General features: G+C 38.7%; 1 protein-coding gene across 2 annotated transcripts in view; it reads right to left on the bottom strand.

Annotated features, from left to right (window-relative positions):
- CCDC191 (coiled-coil domain containing 191) overlaps window positions 1–17,619 on the bottom strand; it is a 97,321-nt gene that overhangs the window by 62,597 nt on the left and 17,105 nt on the right. For both annotated transcript variants that reach the window (XM_040224095.1, XM_040224106.1), the window contains 2 exons: window positions 17,095–17,318; window positions 13,957–14,107 (listed from right to left, as the gene is read on the bottom strand). In XM_040224095.1, coding sequence (XP_040080029.1) covers window positions 13,957–14,107; window positions 17,095–17,318 — 375 coding nt within the window. The remainder of the gene's footprint in view (window positions 1–13,956; window positions 14,108–17,094; window positions 17,319–17,619) is intronic.

The raw sequence follows: 17,619 nt of genomic DNA, 5'->3' as shown, positions 1-17,619 counted from the left end.
TTTTATAATTTTCCATTAGGAGAAACCACAAAAGTCTTTAAAAAGTCCTTGTTCCTTCTCCATTATGTCAAACGAGGACAGATTTTTCTAGACTTTCACCTTAGACTCCATGGAAGGAGAAACAGGAAGGATGGAGAAAGTAAGAGAAAAGGGAGAAGGAACAGAATGAATGAAGGGAAATTCTCTGAACATAAGATACATTTTTAGTCATAACAAGGAAAAGAGGCACAGCTGCCTGTTGAGGGGGTATGGTTTTTGATTATTATTTGTTTATCTATCCCAAAAAATACAGCATGAAAAAAATAGTGTTAACTTGTGCACTGTAGTCTAAAGAAAATATCATATCTATTTGCAGATTCATTTAAGAGTTTCTTAAGAGACTTGATGAAATATTCTATATATAGGTAACTATCTCTAATTTTAACTCCTGGAATATTTCTAACAATGAAATAGTACAAACATAATCCACCTTGAATTTCCACATTCTTTCTCTCTGTAAAATTCAAAGCATTTCACATGTACTATTTTATTAACTCATAGGCCATCATTAAAAAATAGACTTCAGATATTATGATTTACCTTACCAAGGCAAACTTCAAATTGAAAAGGGATAATGGGTAAATTCACAAAGTGAAGAGTTCATGGTATACCTAATGCTAAAATGAAAACATTCAGGCATTCTGATGACCCTAATATACCAGGCAAAAAGTCTCTTAAAGAGGAAGAGCAAATTATTTGCTTTTTTTATACTGAAAGAGAAAGAATTTGATACATCACTTACCTCAGTAGAAAAGCACTGCTGGAAAACATGAATTTAAGAGGGGGAAAATTCGAGTTTGTAAACGCCATAGTCAATATATTAATATTTCTTTAAAAATACTTAAGTTTAGACTTTGAGAACAAAATGATCAGTTTTGAAGGTCTGTAATTCAGTTTCACTACATAGAAGTTAATAGCAGCAAAGTGACATACTCATACAGTAACTGATTGCTTGAAATCACCTTGCCCTTGGTTTTTATCCCTGTCTACTCCAAAGAGCAATCCAGCAATCCCACTTAAATAAAAAAAAAAGTATGAATCAATAGTCACTTAGTTATATTATTCACAGTAAACGTTATTTAGACAAACAGGAGTCCCATCAATGTGCTTGGAAGAAAATATTTGAGAGAGGAAAGTCGTCTTGGTTCTGCCTGCTCTGGGACAAGATGCTAGCACTCTGTTCTTACTGAGGACAGACAAGAAGTGCCACAGCTGACAGTCACCATCTACTTACCCTTCCTATTATGCTCCCCCAAGCAGAGTCCCCACAATGCTCAGCCCTGCTTCTCCTCTACAGTTCTCCACTCTGGAACTACAGAAGGGCTCTATCCCTTTGCTCTTTGAAACAAGAACTATTACTTAAAATCAAAGTTGGTTGGAAAAGGAACAGATTCTGCTTAAGCCAGAGAACCATGTTTGAATGAAGCAGACAACTAGTCTTATCTCCCTCTGTTTCTTACCTAGCTCATTTATTTCTGCACCATGTTTTTATTTCTAATAGATTCTCAAATAATGTCATTTGCTCTTTTACTAATTTCTAACATCTCTTTTTTACAGTTGTGGTGATAATTGTTACAGGTAAATAAAATGCTGAAAATCACTGTGGGAAGAACTGCTCCTAAGTACATATCTACCTGCACTGCAGGCAGATTCTTTAGACTGAGCTCCCAGGGAAGCCCCATGTTTAAAATAAAATACGACAAAGTGAGTTCAAAATTGGGAACGGAGTACATCAAAATTGCCACCCTGCTTATTTAACTTATATGCAGAGGACATCATGTGAAATGATGGGCTGGATGAATCACAAGCTGGAATCAAGATTGCTGGAAGAAATATCAACAACTTCAGATATGCAGGTAATACCACTCTAATGGCAGAAAGTGAAGAACAACTAAAGAATCTCTTGATGAGGGTGAAAGAGAGTGAAAAAGCTGGCTTAAAACAACATTCAAAAAACTAAGATCATGGTATCTGGTCCCATTACTTCATGGCAAATATATGGGGAAAAAGTGGAAACAATGGCAGATTTTATTTTCTTGGGCACAAAAATCACTGTGGACAGTGACTGCAGCCATGAAATTAACAGATACTTGCTCCCTGGAAGAAAAGCAAATCTAGACAGTGTATTAAAAAGCAAAGAAATAACTATGTCACAAAGGTCCATCTAGTCAAAGCTATGGTTTTTCTGGTAGTCATGTATGGATGTGAGAGTTGGACTGTAAAGAAGGCTGAGTGCCAAAGAACTGATGCTTTTGAACTGTGGTGTTGGAGAAGACTCTTGAGAGTCCCGTGGTCAGCAAGGAGATCAAACCAGTCATTCCTAAAGGTGGTCAACCCTGAATATTCATTGGAAGGGCTAGTGCTGAAGCTGAAGCTCCAATACTTTGGCCACCTGATGCCAAGAGCTGACTCACTGGAAAAGACCCTGATCTTGGAAAAGACTCAGGGCAGGAGGATAAGTGGGCAATACAGGATGAGATGGTTGGATGGCATCACTTACTCAATGGACATGAGTTTGAGCACACTCCGGGAGATAGTGAAGGACAGGGAAACCTGGCATGCTGCAGTCCGTGGGGTTGCAAAGAGGTGGACATGACTGAGCGACTGAACAACAACTACAAAGTGAAATTTAGAAAGTTTTTAAGTGAAATGCTTTTCTTCTTTCAAAATCTTCTACAAAACATCATTCAGTCATTAAGGATTCCACTCAAGAGAAGAAATGACAGCTCACTCTGCTAAATTTATTACCTGCACTGGAGTTGCCCTCCTTTTGTTGGCAAGAAAAGCTCTTCCCTGAAGTGTAATCACACTGCTGTCACTGGGAATGATTGACGTTAGGTGGAACAGCAATTTGCTATCTAATCTTCATTGTAATTCTAACCCTGTCACTAGAGATGCTTGTTCTGATTAATGAAGTGGGTAACTCATCAGAATTCCTCCGCTATTTCCCTTTTGTCAGAAAGCTCAGTGATAATTGCATCAAAATTCTCAGTCATGGAAAAATAAACAATGAATTGTAAAGAGGACAAAAATGTCAACAAGTTTACAATTTATTTTTGCCGAATGGAACTAACTGTGGTGCAACTAGTGGTCTAGGGGAGCCAACCAAGGACCGAAGGTTAGAAATAAAGGGCTCAGCTGACTCTTGGCTGCTGCCAGGCCCAAACAGACAGACATCCTAACTATACAAGAAAGCAATCCTCCATATCTCTTTTCCTTTTGGAGGACCACTATCTTGAGGCAGAGGACCCCACAGACACTAAAAAGTGCCTGAAAGGTGGAGAGGAGGATCTTTCAATTTATTCATATGGTGTATCACAATGATTGATCTGCATATGTTGAAGAAACCTTGACTCCCTGGGATAAACCCCACTTGATCATTAAAAGGTATATGATCCTTTTAATGTGTTGTTGAATCTTGATGATACAGCACTGAAAAACTGTCCCCTATATCCCATCTTACTCCTGATTTGAGAAAATCATTGTGTCCCCCCTGACCCCTGAACACATACACTCTTATAACTACATAAATACATCAATGAAAAAAAGACCAGTTTTCAGCGCTCAGTGTTAAGACCTGGATTTGCTGTTGGGTTTCATGGAAAAGCCTAAACTTTGACAACCAGTGCTATGTGAAACGCTCACACTGGCTACAGACAAAAGGTACTTTTGTTATGGACTGAAAGCTGTGATATCATTTTACTTCTGTGTTTAATTTTTTCCCCTTCACTTTTAAACTTCAAAAGAAGAAAAAACCCCACTTTATGACAGAAATTTGACAAACATCCAAAAGTAGAATACAAGAATAAACCCCCTCAGTCAGCTTCTTCTGGAGTTTAAAAATAAATTCCAGACATCAGACATTGTATCATTTCACCCACAAATGCATCAATATGTATTACTAACACAAGGACATTTTGTAAATTCTTCTTAATTTTTCTAAGAAGTTTCAATCAATAATATTGCTGCAATTATCTAATTCAGTTTCACTGCAGAAGTAGCAGAATTTCAGAAAGCAATTGCTTAGTCTCATCATATTACATTTTTAACCAATAAAACATTCTGGGATCTTAGTCCATAAGCTGACTCTTCACTCGGCTCGGGCTCCTTTCCCAACAAAGCCTGGACCAATTTTCATAATCTCATGTCTTTAGAGAAGGCTGAACTACTGCTCCCCATCATCTTCTCTTTCATGCCCTTCTAAACCTTCTTCCCTCTTCTACCAGTCTCTACTTCCTGCCCATTCTCCCCACCCTAGCACCACTGAATCCCCCCACTCCCCACCCCTGGCAACTACAACCAAAAGTACGGTTTACCTCAGAATATATTAGACAAATGCTGGATCCCCTCATGTTGTCTGACAGAAAACAATGATGTGAAGTCATTTGTCCTCACCCATATGGTTCTTAAGATCCTTATAAATGCTCACCTGAAATGTCTAGTGTTCAGGGGAAAAAGATATTCTACTTTGTATAATTTAGAGAATGGGCTTCATTTATGCCAAAGACTCTTAACTTTTTAAAAGCAGAATCTAATCAGCACTTTTTAAAAGATTAAAAAAAAAAATCACATGCTTCTGAATTGGAACCTCTTGGATCAAAATGGCATTTTGAAAAGCAAAACGCCATTGCAATGTTTTGGTAAATTGGCTCTCTCTCCCTGTCCCTTCTGTGAGAATATAGTAACAACCAAACACATAACCTCTTTACTAATACCAACAAAATTTTATTTAGAAATTTTCCACTGAGTGCCTATATAAAGTAATACATAATAATGCTTCAAAGTTGTCCTAAAATGCACACCACATGCTATCATATCCTTGGTAATAACAGAGAAAAGTTACATGAATTCCAATATTCTTCATGTGTGTGCCCAACATTTCTCTTACTTTGCAGTTTTATATGTAAAAAGGCTTTTCTTTCATTTCCTTCTCCAAACATAAGACATTATTGAGAGGAGAAGAGCAATTGCTATGTTTCAGCTCAGAAATGGTTGTGTTTCAGTGCTATGTAGGCAGTCCTGCAAAAATAAGATCTGTGGGAAGGAATCTTGATGTATAAATGAGGTTCTTACCTACATTGTACAGGAGGCAGTGATCAAGACCATACCCAAGAAAAAGAAGTGCAAAAAGGCAAAAATGGTTGTCTGAGGAGGACTTACAAATAGCTGTGAAAAGAGAAGCAAAAGGCAAAAAAGAAAAGTTATGCCCATTTGAATGGAGAATTCCAAAGAATATCAAGGAGAGATAAGAAAGCCTTTCTCAGTGATCAATGCAAAGAAATAGAGGAAAACATTACAATGGGAAAGACTAGAGATCTCTTCAAGAAAATTAGAGATACCAAGGGAACATTTCATGCAAAGATGGGAACAATAAAGGACAGAAATGGTATGGATCTGACAGAAGCAGAAGACATTAAGAAGAGGTGGCAAGAATACATAGAAGAACTATACAAAAAAGATCTTCATGACCCAGATAATCACAATGGCATGATTATCACGCCTCCTAGAGCCAGATCACCCACCTAGAGCCAGGCATCCTGGAATGCGAAGTCAAGGGGGCCTTAGGAAGCATAACTAGGAACAAAGCTAGCGGAGGTGATGGAATTCCAGTTGAGCTATTTCAAATCCTAAAAGATGATGCTGTGAAAGTGCTGTACTCAATATGCCAGCAAATTTGGAAAACTCAGCAGTGGCCACAGGACTGGAAAAGGTCAGTTTTCATTCCAGTCCCAAAGAAAGGTCAAACTATCACACAATTGCACTCGTATCACGCTAGTATGCTCAAAATTCTCCAAGCAAGGCTTCAACAGTACATGGACCATGAACTTCCAGATGTTCAAGCTGGATTTAGAAAGGGCAGAGGAACAAGAGACCAAATTACCAACATCCACTGGATCACAGAAAAAGCAAGAGAGTTCCAGAAAAACATCTACTTCTGCTGTATTGACAATGCCTTGACTGTATCGATCACTACAGACTGGAAAATTCTTAAAGAGATGGGAATACCAGACCACCTGACCTGCCTCCTGAGAAATCTGTATGCAGGTCAAGAAGCAACAGTTAGAACTGGACATGGAACAACAGACTGGTTCTGACTCAGGAAAGGAGTACATCAGACTGTATCTTGTCTCCCTGCTTATTTAACTTATGTGCAGAGTACATCATGAGAAATGCTGGACTGGATGAAGCACAAGCTGGAATCAAGATTGCTGGGAGACATATCAATAACCTCAGATATGCAGATGACACCACCCTTGTGGCAGAAAGTGAAGAATAATTAAAGAGCCTCTTGATGAAAGTGAAAGAGGAAAGTAAAAAAGTTGGCTTAAAACTCAACATTCAGAAAACTAAGAACATGGCATCTCGCCCCATCACTTCATGGCAAATAGATGGGGAAACAGTGACAGACTTTTATCTTTTTGGGCTCCAAAATCACTGCAGATGGTGATTGCAGCCATGAAACTGAAAGATGCTTGCTCCTTGGAAGGAAAGTTATGACCAACTAGACAGCATATTAAAAAGCAGAGACATTACTTTGCCAACAAAGGCCCATCTAGTCAAGGCTATGGTTTTTCCAGTAGTCATGTATGGATGTGAGAGTTGGACTATAAAGAAAGCTGAACTCCGAAGAATTGATGCTTTTGAACTGTGGTTTTGGAGAAGACTCTTGAGAGTCCCTTGGACTGCAAGGAGATCCAACCAGTCCATCCTATAGGAGATCAGTCCTGGGTGTTCACTGGAAGGACTGATGTTGAAGCTGAAACTGCAACACTCTGGCCACGTGATGTGAAGAGCTGAGTCATTTGAAAAGACCCTGACGATGGGAAAGACTGAAGGCAGAGGAGAAGGGGACGACAGAGGATGAGATGGTTGGATGGCATCACTGACTCGATGGACATGAGTTTGAGTAAGCTCCGGGAGTTGGTGATGGACAGGCAGGCCTGGCGTGCTGCAGCCCATGGGGTCGCAAAGAGTCGGACATGACTGAGTGACTGAACTGAACTCAACTCATGTCACAACCATAACATCGAAGATGCCTCCTTTAGGTCTTTATTATCTTGTAACAGATACTTCAATAAACAAACCAAAACCCTCACCCCTAGATTTAAGATTTAGTGAGTGTCACCCCATCCTTCTTTGTTTTCTTCAACTTTTACATGCAGGAAAGATCATAGATTTGCTTATCTGGAGAAAACATAAAATGCACTTCAGAACAGGGTGAGAATTAAGAAGGGCACTTGCTAAACAGTGTAAGAATTTCATAGTTAATCCCTTGTTGTTTCTGCTAATTAGCAATGACACATGGATTGCTGAATCTCCCCAAGAGATTTCCCTGTAAGATCAAAGAGAAAGTAGGGTAGGGGAAAGGTAGAAAGTTTCTATATAAAAATAAGTGTTTTGACAACATAAAAAGACCTGGTACTAAAATGGGTGGGAAAGATGTATGAACAGTGCTACACCTGAGCTTGTATATTGGTAAGACAGCCTGCTCTGTTTCTCTCAGAGTCTCCTATTAAATAATGTGGCCCAAATGTGATGTTAAGAAATTGTCTGGGGGAACAAACAGAAGCCAGAGTCAAAGCACAAAGAATACAGGAGTTAAAAGAGCCTGAACTAGAGCGACCCTGAGAAACAGATTCTTTGAAGTCTTCCTGCAAATTACTTAGCTTGCTGTTGAGTTTGTGCTAGTGAACCGTTCGGAGGGTGCTGACAAGAGCTTCCTGCTATCTCTCTGCTCGCTGCAAGCCAGGTAGGCATTTTCCCCCTTTTTATATTGTGGTCATATTTAGGCTGCTGAGTATCCAAGTTTCATTACCCAAGGGCAGCTTTAGGCTCCTTCAGAGCCAGACTATGAACATGGATTGGGACCAACATAATGAGCCCAGAGGACCTGCTAACTCTGGCTGCGCTTACCAGGGGCCATTTTGTTTCCAGTCAAGTCTATGTAAAAGCCTGAAGAGTCTGGTCAGTGGGTTTTCCCCCATGTCTCAGTTTTACCTACATCCACTGGAACAATCGAAATTAAGAGGTTCACTGACAATAAAGCACATGAATAACATAATCATATGAAAGAGGAAGGGGAAGAAAAGAACCAACCTAGGTAACTTTGGAAAACCATTTTGGCTGAATAAGGCTGAAAACAAAAATAGCTGTATAAATATACACAGTAGCCAGTAAATTTGTTTCCAAAGAAGTATAGGTTACCAATTCTAAAACTACTTTTATAGTATACTAGGACTAAAATAGTTTTAAATAATTTAAAATAAAACAGTTTAAAATAATTGATGCTTTCGAACTGTGCTGGAGAAGATTCCTAAGAGTCCCTTGGATTGCACAGAGGTCAAACCAGTCAATCCTAAAGGAAATCAACCCAGAATATTCATTGGAGGGACTGCTGCTAAAGCTAAGCTCCAATACTTTGGCCATCTGACGTAAAGAGCCAACTCACTGGAAAAGACCCTGATGCTGAGAAAAATTGAGGGCAGGAGGAGAAGAGGGCGACAGATGATGAGATGGTTGGATGGCATCCCTGACTCAATGAACATGAGTTTGAATAAACTCCGAAGAGATAGTGAAGGACACGAAAACCTGGCATGCTGCAGTCCATGGGTTTTAAAGAGGCAGACACGACTCAGCGACTGAATGACAAAAACAAGGGCTAAATAAATATATTTTAGATAATAATTTCCAGGTATAAATAAGCAAGGGGGAAGGCTACACTAAAACCTATGATGCTGGATTAGGGCTGAAGTTATTACAATTATTTTAATATACAGACAGATAGATACAGAAAAAGTTACAAATAAGGAAGGGAAGAAGAGCATGTCCAGAATTGTACCAGAACTGGATGTTTCAGTATGAACTAGTGGATTTTAATGTGCATACACATAGACAGACACAGAAAAAAATATAATGTGTGTGTATATGTAGGTTAGTATATGTACATCAATTTCCCAGATCTGTCTGCTAAGAGGGTCCAGAAAACATGATATCCCAGTAGCAGTAAGCACAGCTAGTAACCAGATCTTGGTTTCTAAATATTCTCCAACAAATGGAAGTAGGATTCCAAGTAGAAGTGGTTGGTTCCAGAGTTAGGGCAGGGAAAGTATTCATGAGCCTGGAATATCCTATGGTGCCAAAAAGAAAGGATTTTGAAAGGGCAAAGGAATCAACCAGAATGAGTTCCCAATGGCCAAGATTAGAACAATTTGAAAAACAAAGTAAACAATAATATTAGAATATAATCCAAAGGATCAAGTAAATATCCTCAAGTCCATACTAACACAGATAGGTAACTGAAAAAATGAGTAAATAAATAAATGGGGAAGAAGGGACAGTTTTTCCTTCTAGAAGAATCTAAATGAATAAATGAAAAGATGAGGGAAATACAAAATCATCCTTAGACAACTACCACATAAATTACTGTTACAGGGAAGTTACAATGAATGCTAAAATCAGTAAGTGAAAGTTTAAGGATAAACAGAATACTTGCATAGTTTCACAATATTTACTCTAAGATATGAATTACAAAGGAAAAAATGGTAACTTTACAGTGGAGAAACCCAGCAGACACAATCTTAAGTGACTGAGGTTAACATCAACAGTAATAAGACATATTAACATTATGTGGAGTTCCCTGGCAGTCCAGGAGTTAGGACTACATGCTCTCACTGCTGAGGGCCTGGGTTCAACCCCACATTGAAGAACTAAGATTCCACAAGCCACATGGCATAGCCAAAAACAAAAACAAAGATTACGTACCCCAAAAGAGTTCCAGAAAAACATCTATTTATGCTTTATTGACTATGCCAAAGCCTTTTACTGTGTGGATCACAATTAACTGTGGAAAATTCTGAAAGAGATGGGAATACCAGACCACCTGAACTGTCTCTTGAGAAACCTATATGCAGGTTAGGAAGCAACAGTTAGAATTGGACATGGAACAACAGACTGGTTCCAAATAGGAAAAGGAGTATGTCAAGCTGTATATTATCACACTGCTTATTTAACTTATATGCAGAGTACATCATGAGAAACGCTAGGCTGGAAGAGGCACAAGCTGGAATCAAGATTGCCAGGAGAAATATCAATAGCCTCATATATGCAGATGACACCACCCTTATGGCAGAGAGTGAAGAAGAACTAAAGAGTCTCTCAATGAAAGTGAAAGAGGAGAGTAAAAAAGTTGGCTTGAAGCTCAACATTCAGAAAACTAAGATCATGGCAACCGGTCCCATCACTTCATGGGAAATAGATAGGGAAACAGTGGAAACTGGCTGACTTTATTTTGGGGGGCTCCAAAATCACTGCAGATGGTGACTGCAGCCATGAAATTAAAAGACACTTACTCCTTGGAAGGAAAGTTATGACCAACCTAGACAGCATATTAAAAAGCAGAGACATTACTTTGCCAACAAATGTCCGTCTAGTCAAGGCTATGTTTTTTCCTGTGGTCATGTACGGATGTGAGAGTTTGACTATAAAGAAAGCTGAACTCTGAAGAACTGATGCTTTTGAACTGTGGTGTTGGAGAAGACTCTTGAGAGTTCCTTGGACTGCAAGGAGATCCAAACAGTCCATCCTAAAGGAGATCAGTCCTGGGTGTTCATAGGGAAGACTGATGCTGAAGCTGAAACTGCAATACTTTGGCCACGTGATGTGAAGAGCTGACTCATTTGAAAAGACCCTGATGCTGGGAAAGATTGAGGGCAGGAGAAGAAGGGGATGATGGAGGATGAGATGGTTGGATGGCATCACTGACTCAATGAACATAAGTCTGAGTGAACTCTGGGAGTTGACGATGGACAGGGAGGCCTGGCGTGCTGCAGTTCATGGGGTTGCAAAGAGTCAGACACAACTGAGCAACTGAACTGAACTGATATTATACTGAGAGCGGATCAGGATCATTTCTTATTGTGTTATCACCAATAATGCATAATCTCAATCTAAGAAGAGCTTCGGAAAACCTCAAATTGAGAGCCATTCTACAAAATACCTGACCAGTACTCTTCAAAAATGTCAGTCATAAAAGAGAAGGGAAGTCTGGAGAATGACCACAAACAGGAGGAGACTAAGGAGATACAGCAAGTAACTTCAACATGAAATTACAAATGAAGTCCTGAAGCGGAAAAAGGACATTGGTGGAAAAATAGGTGACATTCTAATAAGTCTTGCTAACTGTACTTACTGGCATCTTACCAATGTTAATTTCCTAGTTTTGGTGATTGTACTATGGTTACATAAGATGTTAACATTGAGGAAAGCTGGGTGAAGGGCATTCAGGAACTCCATGTACTGTTTTTTTTTTTTTGCAAATTTTCTGCATGTCTAAAATTATTTCAAAATAAAGACTCAAAAATATATGTTCAAATCAAGCAGAGTCTGTGGCAAAGTACAGATCATTTATTGTCTCATTTTTAAATATACCACCTGACCCTTTAAAAGTTGAGTAATTTGTTTCAGTAGGCCACTAATTTTGTAAAACTCTTTATATGTATCTAGAATTCATACCTAGCACTTCTTTATGAAACATATACAGTCAACCCTCTGTATCTCCAAGCAATACAGCTGTGGATTCAACCAACTGTGGATAGAAAACATTGGGGAAAAAAAAATTTCAGAAAGTTTCAAAAAGCAAAACTTGATTTGCCATGCTGGAAACTATTTACATAGCAGTTACATTGTATTTACAACTATTTACATAGCATTTATACTGTATGAGGTGTTGACGTGGAACAAATAGACTGCCGAGTATTATTCCAGCAAACTCTGGGTTTATCTGGAATCAGTAGAGAACTAAGTCGGGATCTGTACCCATGGTGAGCCATGTTCAAGTTCCTTCATAGCAAGGGGAGAACTCTTACAGAGGGGAAGATTATGTTGGGAGGGCTGTAGTAAGCAGTCAAGGTGAAAGTGTTAGTCATTCAGCCGTGTCTGACTCAGTACGACCCCATGGACTCTGGCCCACCAGGCTCCTCTGTTCATGGGATTTCCCAAGCAAGAATACTGGAATGGGTGGCCGTTCTCTTCTCCAGGGGATCTTTCTGACTCAGAGATCAAACCCCAGTAGTAAGCAGAGTTCATGGCTTTTCATTGGCTCAGTTCTTGCCAGGAAATAGTTTTATCTTCTTTGGGCTCTGCTATTGTCACAGGGCATGAAAGCTCCCCCTGCTGGTCTCCTGGACTCTACTTAATTCAGGTTTCTGTTTATTTTTTACATAGGTGTTCTAAGTAATCCAGAGATGATCTAAAGCACACAGAAGTATGTGAATAGGTTATATGCTAATACCACACTATTTTGTATAAGGGATTTAGAGCATCTACAGATTTTGGTATATACTTGGGATCCTGGACCAATCCCCCTGTGAATACCAATGGATGACTGTATCACTTCTTACATAGTTGGACTTGGATGAAATTAAAAAATAATCTTATGGGAAACACACATTATCCATCTCTCACTGGCTGGAGCAAAGCATGGCCCTTTGCCCTGATGTCCTCTTAAAAGAACCCCCTCTACACTTAGTTCTTTCCCAATTTGCTTTCAGAAATATGAACTGTTACTGCAGGAGGACACATTAACTCCATTCATCTCACGGAGGACACAGCATCAAACAGTCTTTGTCAATCTTCCCTAAAATGTTAATCCCCACCCTTAATATCTCCTCCTACTGCGCTTTTCTCTGCCTATTCCTAAAGCCAAAACTCTGGCCAAACTCTTGCTGTTCTATGTTTGAATAGTTATTACTTTTTGCCTGACAGTCTAAAATGCTGCCATCAAACATGTCTAGCTCTTTATTTTTTAAAGAATTGCTTTGACTACTTTATTTTCCCCCTCATATCTTAGTTATCCATGTCATATCCAAATGCCTGTTATTGATTTCTGGGGCCATTTTAGTCTATCCTAGGGCTTCCAGGTGGCTTAGTAGTAAAGAATCTGCCTGTTAAGCAGGAGACACAGGTTCAATCCCTGGATAGAGACTATCCCCTGGAGAAGGAAAAGGCAACCCAATCCAGAATTCTTGCCTGGGCAATCCATGGACAGAGGAGCCTGGTGGGCTACAGTCAACAAGGTCGCTAAGAGTGGGACATGACAGCGACTAAACAGCAACATTTATCAAGCTCCCGCAATCTCTTCCTGACATTCTTTTCACTTATTAAATCCATTCATTTGTACATTCATTCCATTAACTTTCACTGAATTTCAGCAATGCCCAAGGCCATGGGGTGGCTGTTGTTGGAGACATAAAACATGGGTATTTGTCTTTTCTCATCAGACCTCATTTAAAAATGTTCCAAGGAATTCTTTTTACCTGAGACATTGTAAGCCCCAAATTTATATTGCCTTTGATCCTACTTCACTGAAAAATATTTCTGTCTAAATAGCCTGGGGGAGGATGTGCAGTAGTCAATAAAAAATTGGCCAGTTAATTTTACAAAAAGTGGAACTAAAGAAAGTGATAGAAGAACAAAATAAAACGCACGCCATTAAAAGTAGAAGCACCCAGATATTACTGTTCAGGATTGAGCTACCAAAAGGCAAGTAACTTTCTGAATAATTCTTCTGAATAAAAGTTAAGACTGTCAAAGTGGAAGCTATGCTTGCAAACTGCCAGAGATCTACATTAGTACTTACACACTACACCAAAAAGGGTAATTTAGAAAGACATCCCAAATTCATACATACCCCCAACATCTCAGGATCACACAGAGTATGTAAGAATAGCTCCTGAATAAGAGATCGAAATGCTCCCTTATGTACTAAGTCAGTTGGGTAGCACAGAGCAAATGGTGTGGGCATTTCTGGTATTTGTAACAAGGCTCAGTTGGGCTCAGTGTTACACCGTCACATCTCTGATGGAGCCCTTTGTCATTTACACTGCAGAATGCTGAATAAAGAGATGTTACAATTCCTACCTGGTGATTTTCCTTGAAAGTTTGAATTAATAACTCTTTCAGCTTCTTCTTTCTTTCTTTTGCCATTTTTTCTTCATCCAGAAGAATATGAACACTTTGAAACATGCCTTTCTCTGGAATTTTTGGAGAATTTTCTTGCTTCTTCTTCTCTCTATTAATAACAATTAAAAACTACATGTATGAACAACAGACTTGATTAGAATCTATCACAGTGGAATGAACACTGAATTTTCCATCAGAAGGTAGAGAATTTTAGATCTGGGCCTAAAATTACAGAGTGAGTTTTCTGAGTTAGTTTATTCTTTTATAAAATACAGTTAAATGAAATAACATTGTTATAATGTATTCTGCAAAGTAGAAAACCTTATAGAAATTTTAGTAAAGTGTATTCATTGAGTTTAACATGGAATAATACTGATCAAAATTTGAGAGATAACAACCATTAGATATCCTCTGATATAGACATGAGTTCTCTCTCTTCTCACAAGAGGAGATTAAAACAGGACCCTCAGGTAAGAAAGGAGTGAGATTTTTATCATAAGGCTTTCAAAAGGTTTCTAGGAAGAAAAATAAAAGAATCAGGTGTTACTGAATAAGGAGAGAATGGAATTATATTAATTTAAACATAATTGAAAAGAGAAAAAAAGAGAACATAATAACAAAGAGGAAAAGGACTTCAGGGAAGTTAACAAGAATCTCTTAGTAACTTTGTTGCTCAAATTTCTGGTTCTCTCTTGCTCACCCACCTATCCTTTCTTTCTCATTCAGGTAATCCCTTTACGCTCACCAATCCAAGCCAGCTCTTAACCATTGCCTTCTTATTGGAGTGTATTAAAACTGTACAGGTATGTGTAAGTGTATACGGTATACATTTTATCAGTGATGTAGCAGAGATAGCATCTGCCAGGAATCAGGATTCATGGGCTCTGCCACAACCAGCTGTGAAAACTCTGGAGAGTCGCCTAGTCTCTCTGAATTTCACTTTACTGTTGTGGAAACTCAAATTGAGAGAGGGATGCCAGAATAATCTAAAGATATTTATTCATTAATTATCATATATCCTATGGGAGCACACAAAGTTATATCTTATTACTGGGAATATGACCCATCACTTGGTTAAGGTAGCTTTTCCAGTGTAAAGTTGCTATTTTTCCCTTCATAATTAATAAACCTGTTAGAGAAGACACTTTTGAAACTATTCAATGGAGCAGATTTAGGCTACTTTACAAATAAATTAAAAAGCCCTACCAACAATAACATTTTACTGACTTTCCCAACTTACTAACACCATAACAGTGTTATATTAGATAGTTACAGGCAGATCACAGTGGGCATTAAAAGAAATACAGTTCTAATATTAATACCATGGATCTAATTTTTTAAAATAACATCAAAATATGTATCTGTTATGAAAGCAGTATCTGCTCGCTGTGAAAAATTGGAGAAGTATAAAGGACACACATATTTCTACCCAGGCAACATTTCTGGAGTATAGTGGTCAGCACGTTTGCCTTACATATTTCTACCCAGGAAAAAACACTGATAACATGTCAGTGCTGTTTCACTGTACAACTAGTATTTATTAATTTCTCCAATATTTATTACTATAAATGATGTTATTTTCACTATCCTTGTGTATAAATATTTGGATTTCTGATTATTTATTTAGGGTAGTTTTCCTAGGACTGGAATTTCCAGGTCAAGTGATAATAACATTTTTCATGGCTCTTATAGTTTATTGCCAAATTGCTTTCTGGAACGTTTAAATCAGTTTGTCCACCTAGAAGGACTGCATGTTCCCTGTCTCACTGTATCCGTGGATAAGCTTTTAACTTTTAAGAGAAATGTCTGGTGAGTGAACGTCTGTGGAGTGCCCACTGTGAGCAGAGCTTCTGGCTACCATCAAATGCTGTTTTCACAATTTATTTTAGGTCAGCCTAGATTTGTCAGGGCTTGAGAGCAATCTGAAGAGCAAGGCTGACCTTAGCAAGAACTCACTAAAACACTGGTGATTGCTTTCTAAAAGGAAGGGCATCTGGAGGAGGCCTGAGCCTGGCACTTGAAAGAATGAAACGCACGTCCACTGCTGAGCTGTTTTAAATTGGGTGGGATGAGAGCAATCAGGAACACAGGGGGGAAAGCTGCATAGGTGGATGGGGGTGGAAGGGATTATCTAATAGGTCTTCCTGGCCTCTCAGTTTGAGTATTCAGGCACTTCGGGCACATTGTCCTTAGGCTTCTGCAGCTTATGCATCGGTGCTGTTTCTCAGAATAAATACGTTACTAATTTCACTTATGAAGCTCATTCTCTGCCTGAAGACCCACAACAGTACTACATCCTGTGAGGACTATTTTGATTTCCCTCTTTTGTCAGATTTTGTTTTATCAGTGGCAGTAAGGCCATGGTGACTCCCTGTATGATTATCTGAAGATGGGACACTGAGGTAATTCACAACAGAATGAGGCAAAATTAGTAAATGTGCATAAGGAAACATTTTCAACCTTAAAAACATTCAGGTACACAAACAGATGCAAACTAACCAACAAGATACCTATTAGAAGTGTAAAAATATTGAAAGTGATGACCTTCCCCAATGCTGAGTGCAGCCCACTGCCAGCAATCATGTAAATAAGTAAAACTCATTAGGAAATGAATTAGGCAATGTTTCAAGAGTCATAAAAGTCTACCCCATTTAACTCAGTAATTACACACCTAAGAACATAATTCAAAGAATGAAAACACTCTATGCTTAAGGATGCTCACTGAACTACGTACTGGTGAAAAATCTGAAATTAGCTGAAATGCTTACCAGTATGAAGAGTGGAGGTCATTACATAAATTATGGTATAGGAACTCAATGGAGTAAAATACAGACCTTAGGAGTCCAGGCAATGTGGTAATTACAAGCAGAAAGACAAATGTATTTTATGGTTGCAATTAAGTACCTAAAGGAACCAAGAGCAGGAGGAAACATGGAAAAATGAAAATAGCTAACTTGTTAAGATGATGGAATAGTGGATGATTTCTCTTTTGTGTCTTGTTATTGCATTGTTGGTATATTTTAAAGAACTTTAGAGTACTTCCAAAATGACTGCTTAAACAAAAAAACTTCATGCTGCTTATCATGGCTGGCTTACATTTTCCATGCTTCTTCCACTGTGCGTCGCCTCTCAATTATCTCCCTCCGCAGCTTTACCATCTCCCTTTGAATCTCCTCCTCCTCTCTCTTGGCCTCTAGAGCCTTCCTTTTCTTCTCTTCTTGCACCAGATACTGAGCCTCTAAGAAGGCCGATTTTTTCAGGGTCTTTTCAATTCTCTGGCGCTCCAGTTCTTTCTCACGTCTTAAGCGATTTTCTTTTACCTTCAGAAGAATACATCAAGGTTGAGATGCAGCCTTTCAAGTAGAAAGGGATATGCAAAACCTAAGAACACATTTTGAAGTTCAGAATACAACTACTTGGAAACAAGCCGGCCCAGAACCCCACTGTTTATCAGAAAAAGAGGGAAAGTTCATTTGTTTACTGGGTAATGGCCAATACAAAGTTTTAAATGAAGTCAAGAAAGACAACCCCAGACAATTGGGAATTATCTGCACCATGAAAAAGTTGAAATCAAATGGGTTGCATGCCAAGTTCTGGATTCTTGTTTAGTAATGATTTCCT

The sequence above is a fragment of the Oryx dammah genome, unplaced genomic scaffold (genome assembly GCF_014754425.2).
Source record: "Oryx dammah isolate SB20612 unplaced genomic scaffold, SCBI_Odam_1.1 HiC_scaffold_2, whole genome shotgun sequence".
NCBI lineage: Eukaryota > Metazoa > Chordata > Mammalia > Artiodactyla > Bovidae > Oryx > Oryx dammah.
Note: the sequence above shows the minus strand (reverse complement) of the source record. Positions and strands in the feature narration are given on the sequence as shown.